Source organism: Apteryx mantelli, chromosome 1 (genome assembly GCF_036417845.1).
Source record: "Apteryx mantelli isolate bAptMan1 chromosome 1, bAptMan1.hap1, whole genome shotgun sequence".
NCBI classification, from domain to species: Eukaryota; Metazoa; Chordata; class Aves; order Apterygiformes; family Apterygidae; genus Apteryx; species Apteryx mantelli.
Window position 1 is genome coordinate 66,856,891 of NC_089978.1, and position 23,600 is coordinate 66,880,490.

General features: G+C 43.2%; 1 protein-coding gene across 8 annotated transcripts in view; it reads left to right on the forward strand.

Annotated features, from left to right (window-relative positions):
* The first annotated feature begins 8,286 nt into the window (after positions 1 to 8,286).
* ARHGEF7 (Rho guanine nucleotide exchange factor 7) overlaps positions 8,287 to 23,600 on the forward strand; it is a 132,488-nt gene continuing 117,174 nt past the window's right edge. For all 8 annotated transcript variants that reach the window (XR_010883800.1, XM_067294020.1, XM_067294015.1 and 5 more), the window contains exon 1: positions 8,287 to 8,502. Coding sequence is in view for 7 of the 8 variants with exons in the window: in XM_067294020.1 (XP_067150121.1) it covers positions 8,338 to 8,502 (165 nt within the window). In the remaining variant the exon portion in view is untranslated. The remainder of the gene's footprint in view (positions 8,503 to 23,600) is intronic.

The following is a 23,600-nucleotide window of genomic DNA, read 5'->3' on the forward strand; positions in this document are numbered from 1 at the left end:
CTAAAAGATATGGAAGCCATGACTGCAGAGTTGTCTTTTAAAATATACTTTACATAAATACAGAAACTCTCCACTGGGAGCCTAAGAAACAATCTTCAATCGACAAAGAAAAAGGAGACAAAAACTTCAGACAATCTTCAGCCCAGGGTTCTTAAATGTTTTGTAATACAGTTCCTGTGTCTAAAGGCAGGAATATCCCATTACTTTGTTGGAAACATGAGGTTTAACACAAGGTCACCGAGTAATGAAGGCCTGAGTATCTCCTCACATGGGTCATTTTTAAATGGGTTAATAACGTCAGTGGGGTTCCATCTGAAATATGCCAGCAGAAATGAAATGAGGGCAGACCTTAGGGATGGTTTCTTTGCTGAATGACAGTTTTACCTGAGCTTGGGAATTCTAGGAGATTGGACATGTTAGTGACTCCCGTTTCTCCTTTCTAATCGGCTGTGGTGAATATACCTTGGCTTTTATAAACTTGTATATCTGCAAGATTCAAGGTCTCTTGAAGATGTTATTTTAAGTTGCTTGGCATGTGACTATTAATTTATCAGTGCATACTATGTAGTTTTATTTCACTGAAATTAAAAGCAATGAAAATGATAAGTGCTACAAACAGAACTAAAAAAGCAGAGGAAGAATACAAAAGAGTGGGGTTTTTAACACCGGGAGCTTAAAGAGAAAAAGGCAGATGTCTGAGCTGAATAACCATCACCATAAAACCTTCAGGTGGTTATAGTTTTAATCAGCAACAAGGAGATGAGGTTGTTCTTTTGCAACTGTTCTTTAAAGAGCACAAGAAACTGAGCCAGAGGTGCACAGAGATTCTGAGGAGAGGCAAAAACTTCAGCTACTGTTTTCTCTGCATGTCCTGTTTGATCTCTTAAAACAGAAGGGCAGGGACAAGCTTCCTCAGTTTGCCCTCCACCCTCCTCCTGGTACCCGGGTAGCAACACCAGTGCAAAAGCCCTTTAATCTAGGTAGGCAAAGTTTCAGTAAGCTGCGTAACTCTTCAGTGGGACCTGCACTGGAGCAATTTGTTCTGTATTCAGTTCCTTTCAAGAAGCGCACTTGGAGAACACATTACTGCTGACCGTGTCAGAAGTAAGTCTGAAGTGAACCAGCAATGATCCGAAGATCTATAATCTAAATGGATCTAATGTAATGTATGGGATCATGAGGGCTGAAAGGGTGCAGATGCTAACTGTAAGGCAAGTGGTGACATTTATTGACTGCAACATTTATTGACTGTAACATTTATTGACTGATCATTAAATGGCTTCTGTCACCTTGCACTTCAATACCTGCTGCATGAGAAATATACATAGTCAGCAAATCGTACTGTAGGGCTAAAAATAAAAACTCCATAAACTCATGTGGCCTGCTGCAAAAAATAGTCCAGACAGCACTTAAAAGCTTGATCAAACAGATAGACGTTACACTGAGCCTTGCTGCATGCCAGACTTGGTCTCTGGTCAGGTGCCAAAGGGAGCAAGTTCCTGATACGCTCCCCTGGGGGGGCCCTTTTGTCAGCGCTGGGGAACACAACCCCAGCGCCCAGCAAACAGCAGGAGTGACCCAGCAGACCATAACACTTGCAGTGCCACGTGGGAATGGTGATTTCCCAGATAAATGGGGACCATACCAGTATTGGAGTTTTATCAAACAGACCTAGTACATTGACCGCTGGTACAACTGTAAGTGAGAATCCCCTTGGAAACCTCACTGACTACCAACCCCTTCAGATTACCCGTTTAACCCTCTGCCTCTTCAACTGCAATTTGCACTAAGAGCAAAGTGTGGAATTGTCATCATGAAAATACCATTTAGAGAGCTGTACGTTTTATTGCTTCTGATCAATGAATAGACCAAGAACTTTTGTCACCTCTGTGATCCCTCCCCACCCTCCCCTGCATCCTATGTGCTGCCCTTTCATCCTCCTGTATTTCAGAAACTCCTGTCTGTCTACAGCCAAGGACTTGGAGCAAGGTGAAGAGGACAGGCTATTCACTCCAGTAGCAGGACCCTACTTCACCTGCATTTTTAAAAACAAAACTGGCATAGATCTGTAGCAAACTTTCATGGGATTGAAAAATATTAATAGAAAAAGACTCTTAACAAAATATGTGCCAGGGTCACCATGTGTAGCTTCCAGCTCAATGGGTCTGGATCTCAGAGAAGAGGGTTTTCTTCCCTTAATCTAATTCACTAAGTTAATTTACCATGCAGCAGTGAAAGAGTGTCATTAGTGTTCACTTTGAGTGAAAGAACAGCTTTGACTGGGGTTCTACTTATTTGACTTTTCACACTAAACATCATTTATTATGATGAATGCTTGGCCCACTTTGCTTCTGGTTGGCGTAATGGAAATTCTGCTGAGTATGTTCTGCTGAGGAACTGGGACTGGTCCAGTCCCTACTACTACTGTTGGTCATATAATCACTTTAACCCATTCATTATACTCCCTTTTAAAAACTGTTGGGTTACTCACCCCACTATTCCTTTGGAACAGCATTGAAGAATCTTATGGCTAGAAGAATCAAACGTCTTTTAGAAATTTCCAGTATAAATTTATTCAGGACCTGTTTATATCTATTTGTTCTTGTATTAGCATTGTCCTTAAGCTTAAATAGCTCTTGTCTATCTGCAATATTTACTCACTCATGTATTTATAGACAGCAATCATATCCCTTTTCTCAGGCTTTGTTTTGCTAGGCTAAACAAACCAAGCTCTCCTACAATCACCTTCAATCTTCTAATGACTCTGTTTCAGTGTGATTTAATTTTTCTTGAACATGGGTGTCCAAGTCTCTCTGCTATATTTGAAATGAGATTTTACTAATGACTCTGTAAAAATTTTTCCCATACTCTGCCCCAAATTCTTCATCAGCTATATATACTGGAATCTAATTTACTCTTTTTATGGATGGTCATGTTGATGGTCCATAATCAGAATTCATAGCTAAAATTTTAGAGCACCCTGTTTAAAAAATGTCACAGGTTCATCAGCTTCAAGGGAGCTGTGACAACTTCTGCCAGCTGGGGATCTGCCTCTGACATTTCAACTTGCAGGACACAGCTTTTTCTGTGACTGGCCTGAAACTATGGGACTTGCTGCCAATTTCCCCTCCCCCCAGGGGAACTACTGATTTCCTTCCTCCCAGTCTGCAATGTTAAAAAAACATGTCTTCCTTCTCATGCTCACAAAACACAATGCAGATTTGGGCAGTTACCATCCCTTGAGTATGCACACATTAAAAAAAAACTGAAAAATTTACCTCCTTTTTTTGGTTTAAATTCAACACATTTTCAACCATTTCTAGCCATTCAATTATTGTCCTTCATTTCTTTCTCAGTCCTCATTAGGTGTGAATAAAAACTTAAAAAGTTGGAGTTAAAATCGACCTCTTTCTGTAATAAATCTATCTGAGTTGAAAGATAAGATCTGTATAGGTATAAAGGGAGCCAGTGTGTGACTGCACTGCTGCAAGTACTGTCCTTCTTCATTTCTTCCTTTCTCCAGTCTATCCTTCATCTTCCATCACATATGATTTAGACTAAGCCTTTCATGGCAAGGACCATCTTTTTGTACTCATCTTTGCCTAAAGCATAGATGCTTATTATTGGATGCTGAAAGAATAAAGAATATAACCTATCAATGTCATTATCCTGAATTGCCTGTAGAAGACAAAGGCAATGTAAGCTGTTGAATTGATGCTCTCAGGAGCACAAGTGCAGAGCTACATTTTGGACTATCACAGGCTTGCCAGGGGACTCTGCAGATATTTCCTTCTTAAGACCATAGCCAGGATAAAAGCTACAAAAGCACCTATGAGTGTGATAAAGCTTACAACACTCAGAATTGTCTTAGTTGCCCTACAAAGTGAAGGAGACATTAACAAAACTTTTGACTGTTAAGACTAAGATTTCTAAGGATCCGGCAGCACCCCAGACTCTGAGTTCAGTTGCAACATGATGTTAATGGGCTGCATTGATTTAAAATAAAGACCTACTGAAAGTGATTCTGCTTTTGCATACACCATAAGAGCACATGCCCAGGAAGTAGAACAGGTGAGCTAGGTGACCTAGAGGTTTGAAATCATAGTCCAGGGAAAGGTTTGGGTATTCTGGGGGAGATGCTTCATTTTTCCTATTGCAGCTGGCCATGTGGTCAGCCAGGCGTGGGTGCTTCAGGGCACCAGAGGTGAGATTTCACCTCTAGTGGCTGTCCTACTTTAAGGGGAAAGCTGGCAAATGTATATTGGAAATAAAGGAGGGAGCTAGGCTCTGGGGCTTCTCTCTCACAGTGAAAAGCCCTAACCATGCTCATTCATCCCTGTTTTCCCTCCATCCCTGAGCCAGGTGCCTGCAGCCCCCATAGAAGAGAGATGTGCAGAGGCACTTTTTCCTTTGTATTTTCTTATCTGGGCTGGCTTGGGCATCTCTGCACTCAGCACAAATGTGAACTCCATCGCAGCTGCCTAAGCCTCTCCATGCTGCTTTGCCACCTGTAGCACTGCCCTGGAGCTGAGCACCCAGTTTCCAGGCACCTGAGCCACACACTGCCTGTGTCCTGTTGTCAAATGCCTGCTCTCAAAGTCCCATGTTTGTGTTGCTGCATCAGCACTTTAGCTGCATTTTGTAAGGTACCATTTATTTCTATGTTCGTTTATGCTTGATTGACAAGTTTCTCAGGACCAGAGCTTTTTGCACCTGCCTATTAAAACACTTTGGCACTTCACAGATAATTAAATAATTGGCTCACTTGTTCTCTTTTTCCACTCATCTCTCCTATCTGTTTTTCCTTTCATGTTTATTTTATTTGATTGATCCACTTCTTGTATTACTTCCTTTGCCTCTCCCTATTCCACGCACTCACGAGAAAACAAGGCACAGCTTAGGCTAGAGGAAAGTGTAATCTTAGCCCCCTGGCTAAATTGGATGTTTTGGGAGAAGAGATGCTCAGGTTGGCTGATTGCATCTGTGCCTGCTGCAGGTTTCTGCGCTCCTTTAGTTACTAAGGGGTCACTTTGGGAGGAGATGCAGGGACAGGCAGGTGGCTCTCAAAAAGCCTCCCCTCACTTTGTCAGAGGCAGCAACCTCCTGTTTGCAGCAGGAACCCAGGGAATGTGACTGTGTAGCTTTATCCATGTGCAATGTTGCTCTGCTCCATATTTCTGCTTCTTAACCTCTGCTGGTACCATGCTGCTCCTGGAGCTGCTTCCTGAGTTCACAAACAGCATCTTTAAACACAGAAATATATCGCTGAGCTTAATACAAAAGCTTTGTTGGGGTGAGGTTTTTCTCAGAGGGATATAAATGTCCCTAGGCTAAAGCTATGGAGATAACTACATATTGCTTGGGAATCCTGGAACAGTGATTGATCCGGTATGACCCCTCTATGGCTAATTACTGACTGTCAAGGCAATTTCTTTTTAAGCTGGACTGATAGTTAATTAATCTCCTGCCCATCGAAGTCCTGATCTTGCTTTGGCATGAGGAAAGCAGAGGGTTGCATATCTGGCCAAAGCATCTCATTGCTGCTCTGAGAGCAGACAGAAGAGGTATTAATAACTGAAAATGAAAAATGGGAAGTGAAAATCCAAAATGAGGCAGAAGCTTTCTTCACCTGCTATTTCCTTTCTCTCTTTCTTTTCTCCGTCCTCTAAAAAAACATTACTCATGGGCTAAAAGACCAAATAAAAATGCAGAAGTACAATATCCACTTGATCACTTTCAATTAGTGGCAAATATTACTGCCAACTCAGTTTATACTACAAAATACAGGAAATACTGCTAGTGTTATTATTTTTTGTCACATTGAGATCTGACAGTTTATTTCTGCTGTATGTCTTGCCTTTCAACCACTTTCTAATCCATAGCAGAATTTACCTTCTACCTCATGACTACCTAGTTTCCTTAGTAACTTCTCGTAAGAATATGACAAAGGCTTTTGAAAGTCCAAAGAGACTGTCAAGTCTTTATTTACTGAAAATGATGTGTTCTAAAATCTACTAGATCTCTGCCAAATCTGGTTCATGTATTTCTTTCTCTCTTGTTCAAAAAGGGACCCAGGTATTAACTCCCCCCCCCCAATCAAATTATGATGCTCTTGCTTGTGCAAAGAGATTTAAGACCTGCAAGCTTCTTAAACCTACCTGTGGTCCATTTCTATCTTGTATGTATGAGTTCAATACCAAAATGATTTTTTTCAGTTTCGCACATATTTAAAAAATGGTTTATAGAAAAGGGGAGTTAAAATCATGCTTTTCAATGCCTTCAAAAAGTTTTTAGATTGCTTAAATATTATCATAATGAGTGCTTAAATAAAATTTACTATCAGCTTACAAATTATTCTGAAGCAAAAGTGGGACCAAATTCAGGGCATAAAATAATCAGAACAGCTTTAGTGGTGAAACAAACAAGAAAGGATCAAAAATTAGTAATAATCATATGTTTCATCATTTGCATTACCTGAAACCTCCCACTACAATATAGGTTTCCCCTTGCTAGATGATGCAGATGCAAAACAGCGGTCAGTCCTAGGAGCTTGCAGTGTAAGTTTGAGAAGAAAGGAACCCAGGAAGACAGTTGCATGCTCCTAAATATTTGGGCACTTTTTTCCTCTGAAGATTTGAGAGCTCTTCCTCTGCTGTTGGCAAGTTTGTTTCGAAGTGATCCAGTTACGCCATCCATATTGCTTATGGACTACAACAAATTGCTGTGTTGTTGCTGTCCTTTTACTGGTAGACAAACAAATAGCTGCTAGGAAGCTTTTGCTTAAGATATGTACTGAAGGGGCAAACAGGAAAGCAAAAGTTTCAAATGGTTAATATTAACAAATTTTGGAAGAGCTATTACGCATTATGAGTCAGAGTTTAACGAAAGCTGCTAATATTACAGATTAGGAGATTTAATGTTGGAGTCAGATTATTTCATCTCAAATCCAAAGGCACATATGTCTTTTGGAGAAGCAGCTGGAGCTGGCCTACAGTCAGAGATGGGATAGTGAACCTGGAAAGCTACCCCGTAAGCCAGTACAGCTATTTCCCTGTCCGCATAAAAGCCAACTTGGAAGCAACCTGCAGCAGTATATGACAGGCGGTAATACTTTGCATACGACTGCAAAACCGGAGCAAATAGTTCTGGGCTGAAAACATACTATCTAACATTGTTTTAAGCACAGTTTTGCACTTGGGTGGATTGGGTGCGGATGGACCCCGAGCAGGGGGAGGCAGCAGCGTGGCTGCCACTGCATCACATCTCGCAGCACACGTGCTGCAGTGGCGATGCTCATGGCGATGGGGAGGCTCTGCCTCCCCTGGGCAGCGCACGGCCTATTTTAACACAGAAAAACACCCATTTCAAACAGGATCTTGTCGAGCAAAGTTGTAAGGAATGGGTTTCTCTGGAATAAAAACGGGAATGACACTGATGCTTTAAGCAGTTCTTTCAGATTAACCTTCCCAATATTTCCAAGTATTTACACTGGCTTCTCAAGTGGTGCCATAAACTGGGATCGTGGAAACTCGCAGAAAGCGAACCGGGGGCACATGTGGCAAGCTGCAGGCATGATGGCTGGAAAGGAGAGTGGCGAGGCGGCCCAGCGCTTCAGCCGCCGTGCGCTGCCCTAGCAGTCGGCTTCGCTGCTCGCTCAAAGTGCAAGCAGGCGCGAAGAACGTGCAGAAGGGCCCGGCCGGGCCAAGGATGCGCTGCCAGCCTTCCTAGAAGGCGATTTTACCAGAACACGGCCTATGATGAAAACCGCTTTTTTTTTCTTTTTCTTCTTTTTTTTTCTCCTGGGCCGTTTGCCCGGGAAGGGGGAGCCGGTGACTTTTCCCTAATTCTACAGGGCGGCCGACACCAGCCCCCCGCGCCGCTCGGGCGCGGCGGCGGCGCGGGGCGCCCCCCGCTAGGGGGCAGCGCCGGCCGCCCCGGGGCCGGGGCCGGGGCCGGGGCCGGGGGAGGTGGCGGGGGGGGTGGGCGCGCGCCCCCCGCCCCCGGCGCGCCCGCCCCTCGCCCCCCGCCTCCCGCCGCCGCCGGTGATGTCATGGGGCGGCGGCGGCGGCGGGGGGCGGCACTGCGGCTTCGCGGGCGTCTAGCGGCGGCGGCGGGGCCGGGCCGGGCCGGGCCGCCCGGGCGCGGGGCGTCGTCATCTGCATTCACATGGGGGAGGCGGGGGCAGCGCCGGCCGCTGCGGCCTCCGCCTGAAGCCGCGGCCGCGGGGAAAGAGAGGGTTTGGGAGCGGGGGGGCACCCCAAAAATCAGTAGTCAAAGGGTCTCCTCGCCGGTGCGCTGCCGCCGCTCGCCGGGGCCCGGCTCCTCCCGGCCGCGGCCATGAATTCAGCGGAGCAGACCGTTACGTGGCTGATCACCCTGGGCGTGCTGGAGTCGCCCAAAAAGACCATCTCGGACCCGGAGGGATTTTTGCAGTCGTCTCTGAAAGACGGCGTGGTGCTGTGCAGGCTGCTGGACCGCCTGCTCCCCGGCACCATCGAGAAAGTAAGTGCCGCCGGGCGCCCTCTGCGCGGCCCCGCGGCGCCCTTTGTGCGGCCGCGCCCGGCCCGGCCCGGCCTCGCCCCCCGCCCGCGGCCTTCCGCGGGGAAGGGGCGCGCCGAGCCCGCGGCCGCCGCCGGGAGACCCGCCGGGGACGCGGGGCGGCGGCGGCCAGGAGCCGCGGCTCGGCACAAAGTCCTGGCGGGCACGAGGAGGAGGAGGAGGGCGAGGAAGGCTCAGCCCCGGGCGGCCGCGCAGCCCCGGTGCCCCCCGGCAGGGCCCGCGGAGGGGGCGGCTGGGGGTGCAAACTGCCTCCCCGGAAAGGGCTTCCCTCCCTTCGCAGCCGCGGCTTTGCAAGGGTTTCACGCAGAGAGGACACAGAGAAGGGGGGGGCAAAGAAGAAAAAAAAAGCTTCGCTTTAACATGAAGCCCTCGCTCTTGAATTTGAACGTGCGTTTTTGAGGTTGGACCTTTTCTGCCGGTGCTGTAAAGCCGGCTGAAAACTTGTCTCCGCGACTGCCGGAGTAGTCAGTGCCTCACCTCGCTTGGGGTGCGATGCAGCTCATCCCTTTCGACGTTTGGAGGATATTTTGTAGTACTACGCTTAGTTGTCATGCAGGCTGTTTCACAATTATTTAGGTCTCTTAGCGCTTTGTAGTGGAAAAATCCCGTCTTTTTTGGATTTGAAAAAAAACACACCCCACAGTTGTATTCTGTGTTGTGGTTGAAAAAATATAGTATGTCAGGTAAATTTCATGTATTATATATATGCATGCATAATTCTTTTTTGTGGTTCTGATATAGAGAATTTTGATTTTTTGATACTGTACCTCAAGACTGGGAATGATGCAATTGTCTCACCTGGGCTCAGTGCCCCAGCTTTCATGCTGCCTGCTGGAGGAAGTGTTCAACAATGTAACATACATCTCGATTTTTTTTTTCCTGTAATACATACGCTTGAACTGTGTATGTTGGCAAAACTTTTCTTTTGAACCATACAAGGTAGTGAAGAGAAGATGAATGAAGATCTTCTGCTGTGTTGACAGGAAAATTCCATATTCCGTATTTTTCAACTTTTTCAGCTTGCAGACCTTGCCACTACAGACATTTAAGCCTGCTGACAGTAGGTTTTCATTACCTTTGGTGGCTCTTTTTAAAATAGCCCACTGACCCACAAAGTTGAAAACCTGGTACGTTGAGCTAACTGGGGCATTGGGCGCAGCACTGGCTTTGGCTGTCTTGGTTCAGTTCTTGAATTTGCTACGTACTGAAGTGGTTGTTGTTTTGTGTTGTACTGTAGCCCAGAGAACCTGGTCCGGGATGGGGGTCCTGCTGACCTGAATTGAGTAGGCCATTCCTGCCCCCCAAAATTTGCAAGCTAACTCGGAGACAATATAGGGCTGGAGAAACTACTGGGGAGCCCAGGGTGTTGTTGATGGATCCAGGCGACAGGAGTGGATATGGCGTATTGACTGTGGTGGGAGCGTGGGTGACTTGGGCTCCGGCATGGTGACAGGTGGAGCCAGCTGGGACGCCCAGAGCCACTGCCGCCCCAGTTCTGCCCAGGAGTTGCTGTTTGTGTAATAGAGCTGGAAGAGGCACGTATCTGCTCCTGGGGCACTCGCAGCTCTGCTAGGGTAGGTGCAAACTGCTATTCATTTCATTCAATACCCTGCAAACTGCAGCTCCGGAGCAGGTAAATGTCCTTTTCAGCTGCCTGGGGTGACACGTCTGGCAGCAGGGAGGACATGGGGCCGTGGACAGGGTCCACCTGAGTCATCCCAGCTACCTACGTGAGCAGGGGTCCCCAGCTGCAAAGGCAGGGTCCCTCGGGGCTTCCTTTCCCCAGGCTCCCTCTTGTCTGGTTAGCACCAAGTCTTAACAAAACTAACTCAGCACAACATCTTACCAGTCCTCTCTGAGTGCAGCTTCTCGAAAGTGCTTTGGACTCCAAACTTTGGGGCAGAAAAAGTCTTTCCCTGCATGTGGATGTCAAGCCTAGTAAAATGGGACCCCGAACTCAACTTGGGAGACAGGCTGTACTGTACAACAAAATAATTAAGAGAGCCTGATGGAAATAAGTCAATAGAATAGTGTTAGAATAGTGTTTTCCAACTCAATATACGTTCCTGAGTGGGGTATAACTAGGAATGGCTTTGTTAATGTAAATGAGTTTGTTAATGGAAATTTCACTTTTTTTTTTTTTTTTTTTGTTAAATATCAGGGTAGCTAATGTCTTTGATGTTCAGGTAGGGATCCCTTCGTGACATGAACCCAGAGGAGGGTTTGTGCAGGAGCACAGCTGCCCCAGCCTACCCTCTTCCCAGTGTGGTGTGCAAGGAGCTGTCTGTGGGTCTGCGCTGGGGGCTCATTGGGGTCTGTCCATCCATGCCTTAATGGACCTTGTGGTGTGGAGAGGGAGGTTTGCATATGGGCTGGGGTGGCAGCCGGGGGGGGAAGGCGGCTTCAGCAATGGGAGGGAGGAAAGCTGGAGCTTCCTGGCCTCTGAGTTCCTGGAGCTAGTGCTATTTGGAGACTGCCCATGGCCCGGACCAACCTATGTTAGTCCATGGTCCTGTTCCCCTCAGGCTCTGCTTTAGTTAAGTTCAGGGGGGAAATCGTGCATTTTGTAGGGCTGTTTGCTTACTTCTGTGAGGAGAACTGTATTTGTTTTAGTATGCCTTTCATGCTGCCCTTTCTAATTCTCAGACATGTCCAAGGGAGTCGTGAACTCATTTTCCCCTCAAACTTTGTAAAGATTCTCTTTCTATAGATCCAGAACATGTGCCACATAATGATAGGTCAGAGACTGAAAGAAAGATAAGACTGAGCTATTCTCTATAATACTTTCTTTTTTTTTTGTTTTGCTAATAAAAACACGTAACATTCACATCCCTCCTTGTTTTTCTGTTATTTTTCAATGCCATTTTTGCTACTACTTTTCATTTATGTAGTATTTTTTTACACTGGGTACATTTTAAATATAAACCCTTTATTCCTTATCCGTTCTCAAAGCCTACAGTTCAAACTGGACATTTTTGAAGTCTAAACGATGCAAAGTTTGGTTCACAGATCAAGGCTGCTTCAGTTCTCAAAATCATTTAAGATCATAACTTTCTATAAATATCTGACATGAGCAGACTAACTCTTTGAAGACTCACAGAGCTCATTTTCCTGTAAATACACTGCAGCAGCTAAAACCAAATAGTACATAAATAATACAAATTATACATAAGAAAGTTTATTAAGGTTTTCTTCAAAGATGCTTTTTAGAAAGTGCTATAAATTTCTTTCTTTTTAAAACTGTTTAGAAAAAGGATTCTGTATGAACAGTAATGCAATAATACATTTTTTGGCATTTTGTCCTTTTAAAGCCTCTGGGCACCCTGAGAGTAATTAGTAGAAGAATTTTAATAAATAAAGGTTGTGTGACCATAAAAGGAATAAAGCACTTGAAGGTCAAAGAACAGATTTTCCTTAAGTAGATATATCAGTGGATTTCAAGGCTGGTTAGTATGTTCTTCCTTTAGTTTGCTGTGTATTTGTACACGATCTTTGTGCAGAAAAACACTCAACTTGTCAGGAAGCTTTGACTAAATTTGTTTATATTAAATTCTATCTTGAAGAACAACAAAAGACAGGTGTTAAATTCACCAGATTCCAAGAACTGTGAATGAAAACAATTTGGAAAGTAATGTTAGTACAGATTTTCTCTCATTTTTTGGCTCCCTTTGCATATCATTATGATTCCTTTGCATTTCAAGAGAGAATATGACACGGTAAAATAAAATAGTTGGGTTAGGCAGTGTGATGGCACTGCTGGGTAATTTTATCCTGAACATGGGAAGGGAACAAAAGGAAGAACAATTAGTAAAAAAGAAAAAAAACAAAGCAACCCCCCAGCCCCCAAAACAAAACCCTGAACCAAAACCAGCTATGTGTCAGTTTTTTAAAGCACAGAGATTTGTACTGGAATGCACTGGTCAGTTGATCTGTAGGATAGAGAATTACACTAAAAGTCGTTTGAATGAAAGGCTCCAATTTCAAGTTACAGCATTTCAGCCCTCCACTATGAAATTGAATTACTTTAATGGTAAGGGAGGGGACCACTGCGCTAGCATTGCAGTGCAGTTGTTCACTTCTTAGATGCTTTTCATTGCAGAGATCATTTTCCAAATAAATTCCTTCATCACAGACCAGTTTGACCCACTTTTGACATTGTAAATAGAGATTAAAACTAGAGTGGGAATTTTCCTTGTCATATTAGACTTCGCACTCCATTAAGTTCTGTTGTACTTTCATTTTTGGTCAGTTGTTCAACAAAAAGCACTATTTTGAGGACAGCTTTATGCAGTTAAGAGTTATGCTAAGGAAAATGCACTGGGGGAAGGAATCCAGCCTCTGCCCAGCGATTTGGCACTGTGTGGTCCCCGTCCCCCTGGGTGAAGGGGCGCTACAGGGGGTGAGAGCAGCTGGTTTCGCTCTTTGAAGCCGTCTGATGAGGAAGCATGCCGGGGCTGTCCTCTGCAGAACAGACCATCATCAACTGTTGCGGCGAGTATAAGATTAAACAATCCAGAAGCTACTCTACTGCACGTGGGAGGCTGATCCAAAACACAGCCGTTTCCTCTGACTGTTCCTGCATCACGAATGCGTGAGAGGAACGGAGCGAGTCGGGCCTAAGGAAAATAAATAAAACTCTCTTGCTGGCTAAGACTCAAGGGGGAATATGCAGTTGTAACAAAGCTGTTCTCTGACTGGAGGCTGGGCAGCAAAGTTGACATTAATTTGACTGGTTAAAGATACAGCATCAAGATTGATGGGAGAAAAGATTAGTATATTTTTAAAAATACCTAATATATTAATATCATCCTCCTCTTTTAAATGACTGAAGAGACATTCTGAGTTTTAATTTAGGGAGGAATTAACTGTTCATGACTCACAAGGCAAATGAGTTGCTGTATATGAGCAGAAACACTTAAAAAGACTCATATTCCCCAAAAGGAGGGTTCAAGCTGTTAGGTATGGCAGCTATCCCACTCCATTTGTGCTCACGATAGTTGTGAACACTCGTTTTGTTGACAAAGTAGGAATTATGTTCACTTGTCCCTGATTTCACATTGACATATCGGGGCCAAATGCTTCTGTCCTGTTGACGAGGGTGTGACCTGAATGTGGTGTTTCCAGCTTTGCAGAGAAAGAAGGAAGGGAAGGTCTTTAGGAGTTAGAAATAATAACAAGCAGTGATTTTTATCTCCTACTACCTTTGCAGAGAGTGCTGCATTAGCTGTGAGCTGACTGTGGAGCACAGGCAGAGTTCAGAAACCTTGGTGAGCATCCCACTAGTGGTCCAGCAGTCACTTGTAAGGTAGCATTGCCAGGGGCCAGTGGCATCTGAGCAATCTGAATTTGGGAAGTGCTTCTGGCAGGATGGCTTTGCCCCTGTGATCCTGGCGAGGCTGTTGGGGTATGCCCGGCTGAATTAAAAGACTGTCCTGCCTTCGCTCATTGAAATCCATAGAGAAGGTATTGCAGAAGCTGGTATTACAGCAACAGCAAAAGGTTGTCATAGGACTAGACCTGGGAGACAGGAAGCAAAATCTGCATTTTAATGCCCATATGCTCTCTCCCTCCCAGCAATAGTCCTTGCATACAGGCTCCTGAGGAGATTATTTGTGCTTCTGGGAAGAATAATCCATGCTGGGAAGCTGTGCCTGCTGTGGCTGCTCAGGGAGCCCTGGTGTGTGCGAATTCTGTTGTTCCTGGGTGGAAGTACTTGGAGGGCTAGCGGAACACTCTTGGAAAATTAGCCAGAGCAAAGTTGTTTAGCCTGTGTTTTCCCAGATTAGATTTTATTCTCATCAGTGTTATTGTTGGCTACTTCAAGGGATCATTGGGCCTGTTAAGAAGTTGTTACTTACATTTCTCCTTTCGCCTTTTGAATACAGGAGTGCAGCAGATACACAGAAAGAAAATAGTGTTGCCTTTTCCATTTATTCATTGGCTTTGTAATTCTGGGTGACTGATTTACCCAGAGAAATACAGTATGTCAAGGAAGCAGAGGACTTGTATCTGGGTTTGGTGTCTCTTCTTTCTTGAAAATCAGACCCCGTTAATGCAGAAGGGTCTATACTGAGTTAAATAAGGATATGCGAGAACCAGAGAGGAGGGGGAAATCAGTACTATTATTGATGATGAAACTGTTTTTGTGAGAAAAATACAGAAAGAAAATGTAGTTTTGCTGGTCTCACACTTTTTAATGCCCTTTCCACAGTTGCTAGATGTGTTCTTTTTGCATTGGTGTGTAATAGGGACAGCAGAAAAGGCAATTCCTGAGGCCTCCAGCAGCCCTACTGTTAACCCAGACCATCCCCAGCATGCTGCGTCTGTGTGTGGAAAGGCAAGAGCTTCAGGTTGGCATCAGCGGTCTCCCTCTGGTTACCAAAACATGCTAGCGGTGGAGCACACCACATTATTCAATTAGAAATGCTTAAGATTGTAATTCAAGCCTTAGAAAAAGTGTAAGTCTGGCCTTAAGGCTGAAGTTTACAAATTATATATCTATATAAATGTGTGCATTTATACATATATATGCATACATGTATTTAAAATCTGGCTTTGAACCTCTGAAGGGAATTCAGTACATATATTTCTTAAGCTACAGTTTTAATTTATTGTTACCCAATGCCTGTGATTTGAAGAGAAGAAGCCTTAAAAAATAGTAAACACCACAGGGCTTGCGAAAATATTATAGTTGGCAACATGGAAACCGCGTCAATCTTGCACGCTGGCTGGACTTTAGCTTGGCTGGCTGAGCTTTACTCCCTGATCCTTAGCCAGTGTGACACTCCTGAACTCTTCATGGTTTTACTCAGTGGAGCAATGCAAGATTTGCTCCCTATCTCTTAGTATAAAGTGTTTGCAACGATTGCCCCTGAATGGCACGGCGAAGTCGAGGTGAGGTAGCTGGCCGCTTCTGTGAGAAGTTCTCGTAGCTCCGTTCGTCACTGCAGACCATGGATAATCGGCGGGCAGAGTCCCCTCTTGTCCTGTGAAGCTAAGTTCAGGTCTAACGTACGAAGTCTCTGTTTTCCTTCTCTGCAAGGAGTTCCACAGGAAAATCTTAGCATCTTGCCCATAATATGGTCTCCTCTGTAGTGCTGTGGTAGTCCAATGGGATATGTTCACACACTTAAAGGGAAAAAGTAGTAAAATCACCGCCCCCAGCTCCCCTCCTCGCTGATGCAGCTGTGCTGACAGAAAAGTGCTTTTGTTGGCTTTGTTAATGTCATTCAGGGAAGTAGTACAGTTAGACTGGCAGAGGAATTCCCTCTCTGGCATATGTTACATCCACACTGAGGAGCTGTGCCAGCATAGCTGTAGCAGCAGAGCTCTTCCAGTATAAACAAACCCTGAATGATTGGACTCCTGGAGCCCAGGCTCACGCTACATCAACACAGTGACACTAAGCATTGCACAGGAAACACCGCAGGATTGCATGGGAAGGGGTGCAAAATCCCTACTTGTCAACCTCCCTTCACAGAGGAATGCCAGTGAATGGGGTTCCCCAGATATCTGTTTAGATAGGTCTTCTCCAACCACTGCTTGAATCTCACACCTGGAGTAGCAATTTGCTAGTCTCAGCAGTGTGGTTCTGATAATATTGCATGGAGTTTGTGGTAGTGGCACATTATCTGATTTCATCTTTTTCTTTAAAATAGCAAGCAAGTAAGCAAAAACATGGGATTTAGGAATATTAGCTCTCAGAATTTAGGAAATGCTAAAAAAGAGATTGCTCATGCAACTGTAACTTGACCCTCCTATGGGTATACGTAAAATACTCTAAATATGCATATTCACGTGGTAGTATTTCAATAGGACTCCTGCCTTGTTCAGTTCACAGGGTGGGCCTGCAAGAAGATCTTGATTACAGTTGCAAAGGCAACTTTCTGTCTTGCGTTTGCTGAATTTTAAGTGCTTGGCATTCTCTTAATACAGTTTCATAACATTGTCTTAATGCAGTTTTTGTATGAAATACAAAAATATAATGGAAACTAATGAAAACAAAACTATAATTATCTAGAATGTCATGGCACCCTTAATTTACTGTGTTTGTATCTTTGGACTTGATCAAATACGCAACTCTTGCAAGTCAGTTTACAGACTTTGATAGGAATTTGATCAGGGTCCAAGGGAAGTAGCAAAAGTACAGCACTTTCAGTGCAAAGTACATACTGTTTTCCTGAACATTGTTTAATACATGTGCAGATCTGAAAGGATGAGTTCAAACAGCTGTATCAGTCTTACAGTATCATTTTTACAGGGGAAAATGAAGAAAATGTGGCTTGAGTTTTTGTTTGAGACTCAAAGAACCAGTTTATCAATGCTGTTACGGAGCTGGTTGAAATATTAAGTGTAAATTTCCTTCCCAGACTTAGCAGTGTAAGCTTAACTTAGTTTTTGAAGGCTATTTCTAAGAAAGGACTAAAGCAGCTAAAGCAGAGCATCAATGTATTTGAGTACAGGTTGCTAGTAATGATGCCTAAATCAGTCAGGTGGGCTTTTCTGGGCATGTGCAGAAGAACTTAAAAGCGTTAGAGAAGTCTTTAGTGAGTCCAAGTGCTTCTGGTTCCAGATGCTGAAACAGGGTGGAAGTCAAAGGAACAGGGAGATGTGGCTGATGAGATGGTGTGGCCCATCGGCAAGTAAAGGAGGGGTGCTGGGTTCCTGATGGGCGAGATGAGGTTATCTGGTAGAAGAGCAGAGCTAAATGATGGGTTGAAATTTGGGGCTGGAGTTGCTGGCTGCAAAGGTGGTGTTCTGTGGTCTGTGGTTGGGCAGGTGGAAGGATGGGGCACAGTGACTGGTGGCGTATACGGGATGTACAACAGAAGAGATTCAGATGTGTGGCCTTAACCCACTTAAGGCTATGGAATGAGGCAGTGGGATCTATAGATCCATACAGAGTTGTTGCCATCACTGATAGTGGTGTCTGAGGGCAGGAGGCTTGGGAACCCCTATGCTGAGCTATTTTGTAAAAACTGGGCATCTGCCACTTCTTAGAGAGGATACCCTGTTGAGTTCTTTGAGAGGACAGTCAAAGGGCTCTCCTAAGTCTAGGACATGACTGGGGTTTGGGACAATAAGCAGATGGAGATTCTCTCTGTTAAAGTCCAGGATAATGTCAAGAACACAGATGCACCCCTGCTCTTGCCTTTTTCTATGTTAACTCTTGGTTAGCTCCAAGCAAGGGGTACCCTTCTTGGCATATGAGAATTTTATGTCTTGTTTTAAGGCACCTACCTTCCCCTTTGTGTTCTACAGAGAGCCAGGGCACCTAGACGAATTCTTGTATGAACACTGGAAGTGTAAAATTTGGGCAGTCTAGTGCCAGACTTCTAAGAGCTGAGGTCTATTCCTGGATCTAGCTGTTATCTTCTGCACTGACAGTGCCTGATGCTGGGTTTTCACAGCTTCCTCATGCCAAAATACAGGTGTGTAACACACAGTAATTTTTGTGCGTGTCACTATTGAAAAGTTTTGGGTAGCAGGTTTTATAGACTGGGAAAAGTCAATACTAAAGAGTGACAGTACTGCAGAGATAGTACCATTGTAACATCCGGTGCTGTCTATATATGCTTGATTTTAAAACAAAACTGCATCTTACTAAGAATCCAGATCTGTGTTTTTAGTTAAATTACAGAATCCTGCTAATGTCATCAGCAAGATGTACAATGCATGAAGTGTTTGGGTTCAAGTGCAGAATGATCCTCCTTTATAGACGTGAAAGATACAACCCTTCAAAAGGCAGCTGCAACTTCTGTTTTTATTGCTGTGCTGTCCTTGGTAAGAGCATATGACTCCATATACAGTCATTTGAGCCTGTCTGTTCATTGATCATGTAGGGAGATCATGTAGGCACCTAAGATAGATGCCTTGCGGTAGACACAATGAATGTCCCTCTACATGTCTAATTCTTTTTTGAATTTCACAGAGAAACACATTTTATGTCCTCCTCTATGGCTGTAGAGGATACCAGTTTCATGACACTCTTTTACATCCCTGCCTGATAAAATTTGTTAGGGCAGGTGCTATGGGAATGAAGATGGAGCAGGAGATCAGCGTTGGTGTGTCTGTCTCAAGGGAAGGGCACTGCTAAGCACAGGTAATGGAGCAGACAGAAGAAGGAGTAGTGAGAGAGGCTGCAGTAGTTACTGGATGGTGAACCATCTGCTTCTTTGCAGCCTGAGTTAGCGTGAGAATTCCTGATTTCCTCCTCCCAGTGAGAACATTTATCTCATCCGTAGCCTGAACAAGAACTCTGGTGATAAACCCCAGTCTGTAGCATTTGTGGTAGAGGTGTTCGCCCCAGTGATGCTCTGTACTGCTGTGTTCCACCAGAAAATCTGTTGCCCTTGATGCTGTTCTGCTTTGGCCATCCAGAGAGACGGGATGCTGTGGAATCGAAATGTGGCTGCTATAGTGTGGAATATGATAAACAGGACTGTCTCTATAGCTTTGCTGTATCATTCATTTATTGTATTTTTGCTGATTAGATTACAGTAATACTCTGTGCGGACAAGATGTTTTAAAACATGCAGAAAAAAATGTTTCCTGTTGTGAGACAGATGTGGTGTAAAAGACTGTAGGCAGAATCAGCAGTATACAAGAGAAATGATCAGGAACATTGATAGATGGACAGCACGCTAGTCCACCCTGTCTCTACAATACATTCCTTTATGGTGTCATTTTTCTGTAAGGCTCTTTAAAGTGAAGGGTTGCCTCTTTACAGGATTTCCCCCCCAGCATGCCTGCTTGAAGGTCGAGTCTTTGAACTGATCAGAATCAAGCAGCTATGCTCTTGACCAAAACATGTTTAAGTCTGCTGCACATATCTACTGGTTTGTAGTCACCTGTTTTATTAGTCACTGCCTTCTTGTAATTGAGATGGTCTTCTTACACAATAAACCATGTTGTACAGATTATATGTCATTCTAGATATATGATTGATTTTTTTTTAACTTGTATGTAGTAATCCTGCTATTATTCAATCTCTTCCAATTGCCTTCATGGTAGATCCCATTTTATATTTCAAAAATCTCCTACACCTCTCAGTTTTCATCCATCTAGTCAAACTGTTCATCAGATAAATATGAGTAAACAGCTAGTTTTTCATAGTTATAGCTGAAAAAGTGAGTCTTTAGTTTTTATTCATTTCTGGTGTTTATTCTTTATAATCAAAGGACTGTCTTTTTCTCCTTTAAATGTATGTTTTGTTTTATACATTCCTCTCATTTTTTTTGTACATTTTCCCTGTCTAATGAAAGAATGGTAGCCTTTTTCATTTTTTCTAAGAAAGCCAGTGTCATACCTTTTTTGATACTGTCTGTCTCTGCAGTGCCCCTTTTTATGTATGTGGTGTTGTTGATTAAATCATAGATTTAAACGGATCAAAACAGATGCAATATTTAGCTAGGTTCCATCTATTTGTATCCTATATTATCCTCCATCTCTTTTCAATGGCAGAAAATATTCTCTACTTCTTAATAGCTGCAGTGCATCATATAAATGTCCTCGTGAACTATCCATAATTTCTAGAACTACTCCCCGAGAGATTAAATCTTAATCAGAACCTGTCCTCTTAGTGGTTTAAACTGTTGCTGCTCTGTGCATTACCTTCCACTTGTCTCTCTGAATTCCACTGTGGAGCCCCAATCCCTAATTAAGAATCTGTCAGGTCCCTCTGGAATTCCTGTCTTTTCTAATTACTATTATTCTTTTTTATTTGTATTACTGTAGCACATAGAGGTTCCAGTTGGATACTGAGGCCTCTTTGTACTACCAGTCATATAGACATGTAATAAGAGGACAGCCCCTATTAATGAACTAACAGTGCTGGCCTATGCTAGCAGGAGGATGAAACAAACACTGGGGAGGAAAATATGTAACCTCTTTTTTTCATTGGCTTTATGTGCATAGTCTACTTTTTATTAAGTTATTTCAGATCATGGCCCTACTTTACCTATTTTTGTTTATCCTCTCTTTTAGAAAATCAGTGAGCGTAATGAAACACGTATTTGCCATTTTTCAGGCAGACTAATACCTGCTTGTGGTCTGCTTGCATTTATATTCTATTACATTTTGAACAGTCTGTGAGGCTATAAATGTTACCTATGAGAGGTAGGTGTTCTAAGTTTCACATAACTTTATGTAAAGGATGTCTAATACCATAGGTGTGACTTTAACAATGGCTTGCTCCACTTAACTAAGTTTAAGATTCTAACTCAGGTTGTTTATTACCCAGATCACTATGTTTCTAAGTATATGATTGTCAGAATCATATTAAGATTTCCCAGGTAAATAACTTGGTGGATTTGCTTCTTTTATGGGTTCATTATACTTTTCTTTAAATTTCTAGCAGAATACACAGATATTTTTAGATTCTTTACCCATATGCCTCTATCTCCTGTTGGATAAAAATGCCACTGTACTCACAGAGCTGAGAAAATTTAGCCTGTTGTGTCATCGCTCCGACAGAGCCCTGTTTTACTGCTGAAATTTATTCCCTTATTTTGTGAGAGAAAAATTTGCATTTTAAAAGATTTACTGAACCTTATTTTATTTTGTTGAGGGAAGATGATTTTTAAATGGAAAGATGCATTAGAGTTTTGGTAGGGCTGAAATTTCCCTGACATGTATTTGGCATGTTTTAAACTTCCAGATCTGAAAGGGGACTCTTTGCAAGGTTAAGGGTTTTTGGTTGTTGTTTCTTTAATCTTTAACTGCAAGTTTTTTTCCTCCTCTGATCAGGTGTCCCTGCTTAGCTTTTTCTTTTTGTTGTTTTGGCCTATTTCCAGGTACTGCACAGTCTTTTATGAGATAGTATTTCATATATCTGGGTCTCTACAATTACAGAATTCTGCACTTAACTTGCTAGGGACTTTCGGAATAACAACTGTTAAAGTGATATACCTGATTATGTTATGAGACAAGTTTGTTTCTTTTAAGATAGATTTCTAGATTTACAGTGATTTCTTGTTAGAGGTTATTCTTGTTTGGGGACTATAAGTAGTTTTAAGGTTTCTCAATGTGAAAAGAGGCCTTGATAAAGTAGAAGAAGCAACCAAGAAAAAAGTGGTGGGTACAATAAAGGGATGAGGAGGTATGACCTATAAAGGTGATTAAAGAAAGTCATTATGCACATAGTTGAAGAAAAAAGGTACTGTAAATTGCAATTATATAATTATTGTGTAAGTTTTAGCCAGTAATATGGAGGAGGGAGCATGCTAGAAGCATATACACAGAAATACTAATATAGATCTTAAGAAACCTTTCTACAGTAGATGTTGGAATGATATGCAAATGTTGAGATTTCTTACTAGAATTGCTAAGAAGTAAGTTAATCAATCAGAGCAATCAAGAAGTATAACGAAAAACCAGCGTGAGAGGGATGAAGTTCATGTTTCCAGGAGGGTTCTGTTATCACTTGTATCCTTTCTGAATTTACTGATATTCCCATTCAGGCTGACCTACTCGTGCAGGACTTCCTTGATACTCCTTTTACATTTTTGTATGGTAAAATGGCTATTTTTAACCCACAGCAGTTTATCATAGTACCAAAAAAATTGAGTTTATATTGTGAGTGTGTGCATGCTTGAGGAAAGGAAACTCCTTCAGCTGATATTGCTACCAATTCCTTCTATTATGAAACAGGGGCCTTCATTTAAAACTCATATGCTTGTTTGGCATGGTTGGATCCTGAGCTAAAGATACTGAAGTCTGCTGTTTTCTACGGTCCTCTCCAGTTGTGAGACCAGCTTTGATACCTTCTGAATTTTATGTTTGGAAGGTGATGGTGACTTGTGTTTTAAATTTCATTGTACTGGGTTCACTCAGTCATGCTGTTGTATTTACTAATTTTTGTGATATCATGAAGTCAGAAATATCTTTGATATTGTATAAACACATGGGAAGGCAGTATCTTGGCCTCAGCTTGATGCAGTGTTTAAAAGGAGTCAACCTTGTGTTGAGTTCCAAGTGCTATGGAGGTGTATTATGGTTGTGAACACATGTAGTCCTGACATACATGTGTATTTAACAAAAGATCCTTCCTGGTGTAATGTGTAATCAAAGGACACAATATCATGCATTGCCACCTTAACTTCCAATGACTTCCAGTGCACTTTTGTGCTAGGCTTTCACATTCAAACAGAACTATGTGTTCAGGGCTGCAGGTCTATTTACTCTCGGTTTGAGCAATATTTTGTTTGGTAAACTGCTTCATAGAAGTAAGTGAAGTTATTGTGAAATAATACTCATGCATGCACAGAACTTAAGTTATTGTAAATTAAGCTATTGGCACTGAAGGCAACTTTTTCTGCATAAAGTTCTACATTTTAAGTTTAAGGATAAAGATAGAACTACAAGCCAGTATAAGTAATGCTACAGTGAGCACATGGCTGTATTGCCAAATGCTTTTTTTCCTGTAAGTTCAGTCAAGGTTTTCCTCTTTGTGAGCTTCCTTGTTCTCAGGGCTGAGGAGAGACCGCAGCGGTTCGTTAAACTAGAGATAAGCAAAAAATAATTAATACTAGATGTTAGAATTGACAGATCATTAACTTTTGGGTACTGTTATTTTTCCACTGAGCTCTTTGGGGAGTTTCTAATATATATATATATATATATATTTTTTTTTTTTTTTTCCCTTACCAAAGCGATATTAAAGGGTGAAGCGAGGTCAATCAGTGCACGAACAGCACCGCAAAAGGCAAGAACCACCTATGCCGCTTCTGCTTTTTCCTTTATAATGACAAAAGGGAGATTTATTTATTTATTTATTTATTTATTTATTTATCTCCCCCCCCCCCCCAGTCCAGCCCGGGGCAGGACGCGGTCCCAAGGGGGACAGGGCCGAGGAGGGCAGTTTCCCCGGCGGGGGGGCGGCACCAGGCGGGGCTGCGCCCCCGCCTCAGCCGGGGCTGCCCGACCTGCCCCCCCGCCCAAATGGCTGATGCCGCGGCGCGGGCGTTGGTGGCGTTTTAAAACCTCTTTAGGATTTTCCAGGCAGACCTGACCTCCCCCCGGCCCCTCCCGTCTCGCCGGCC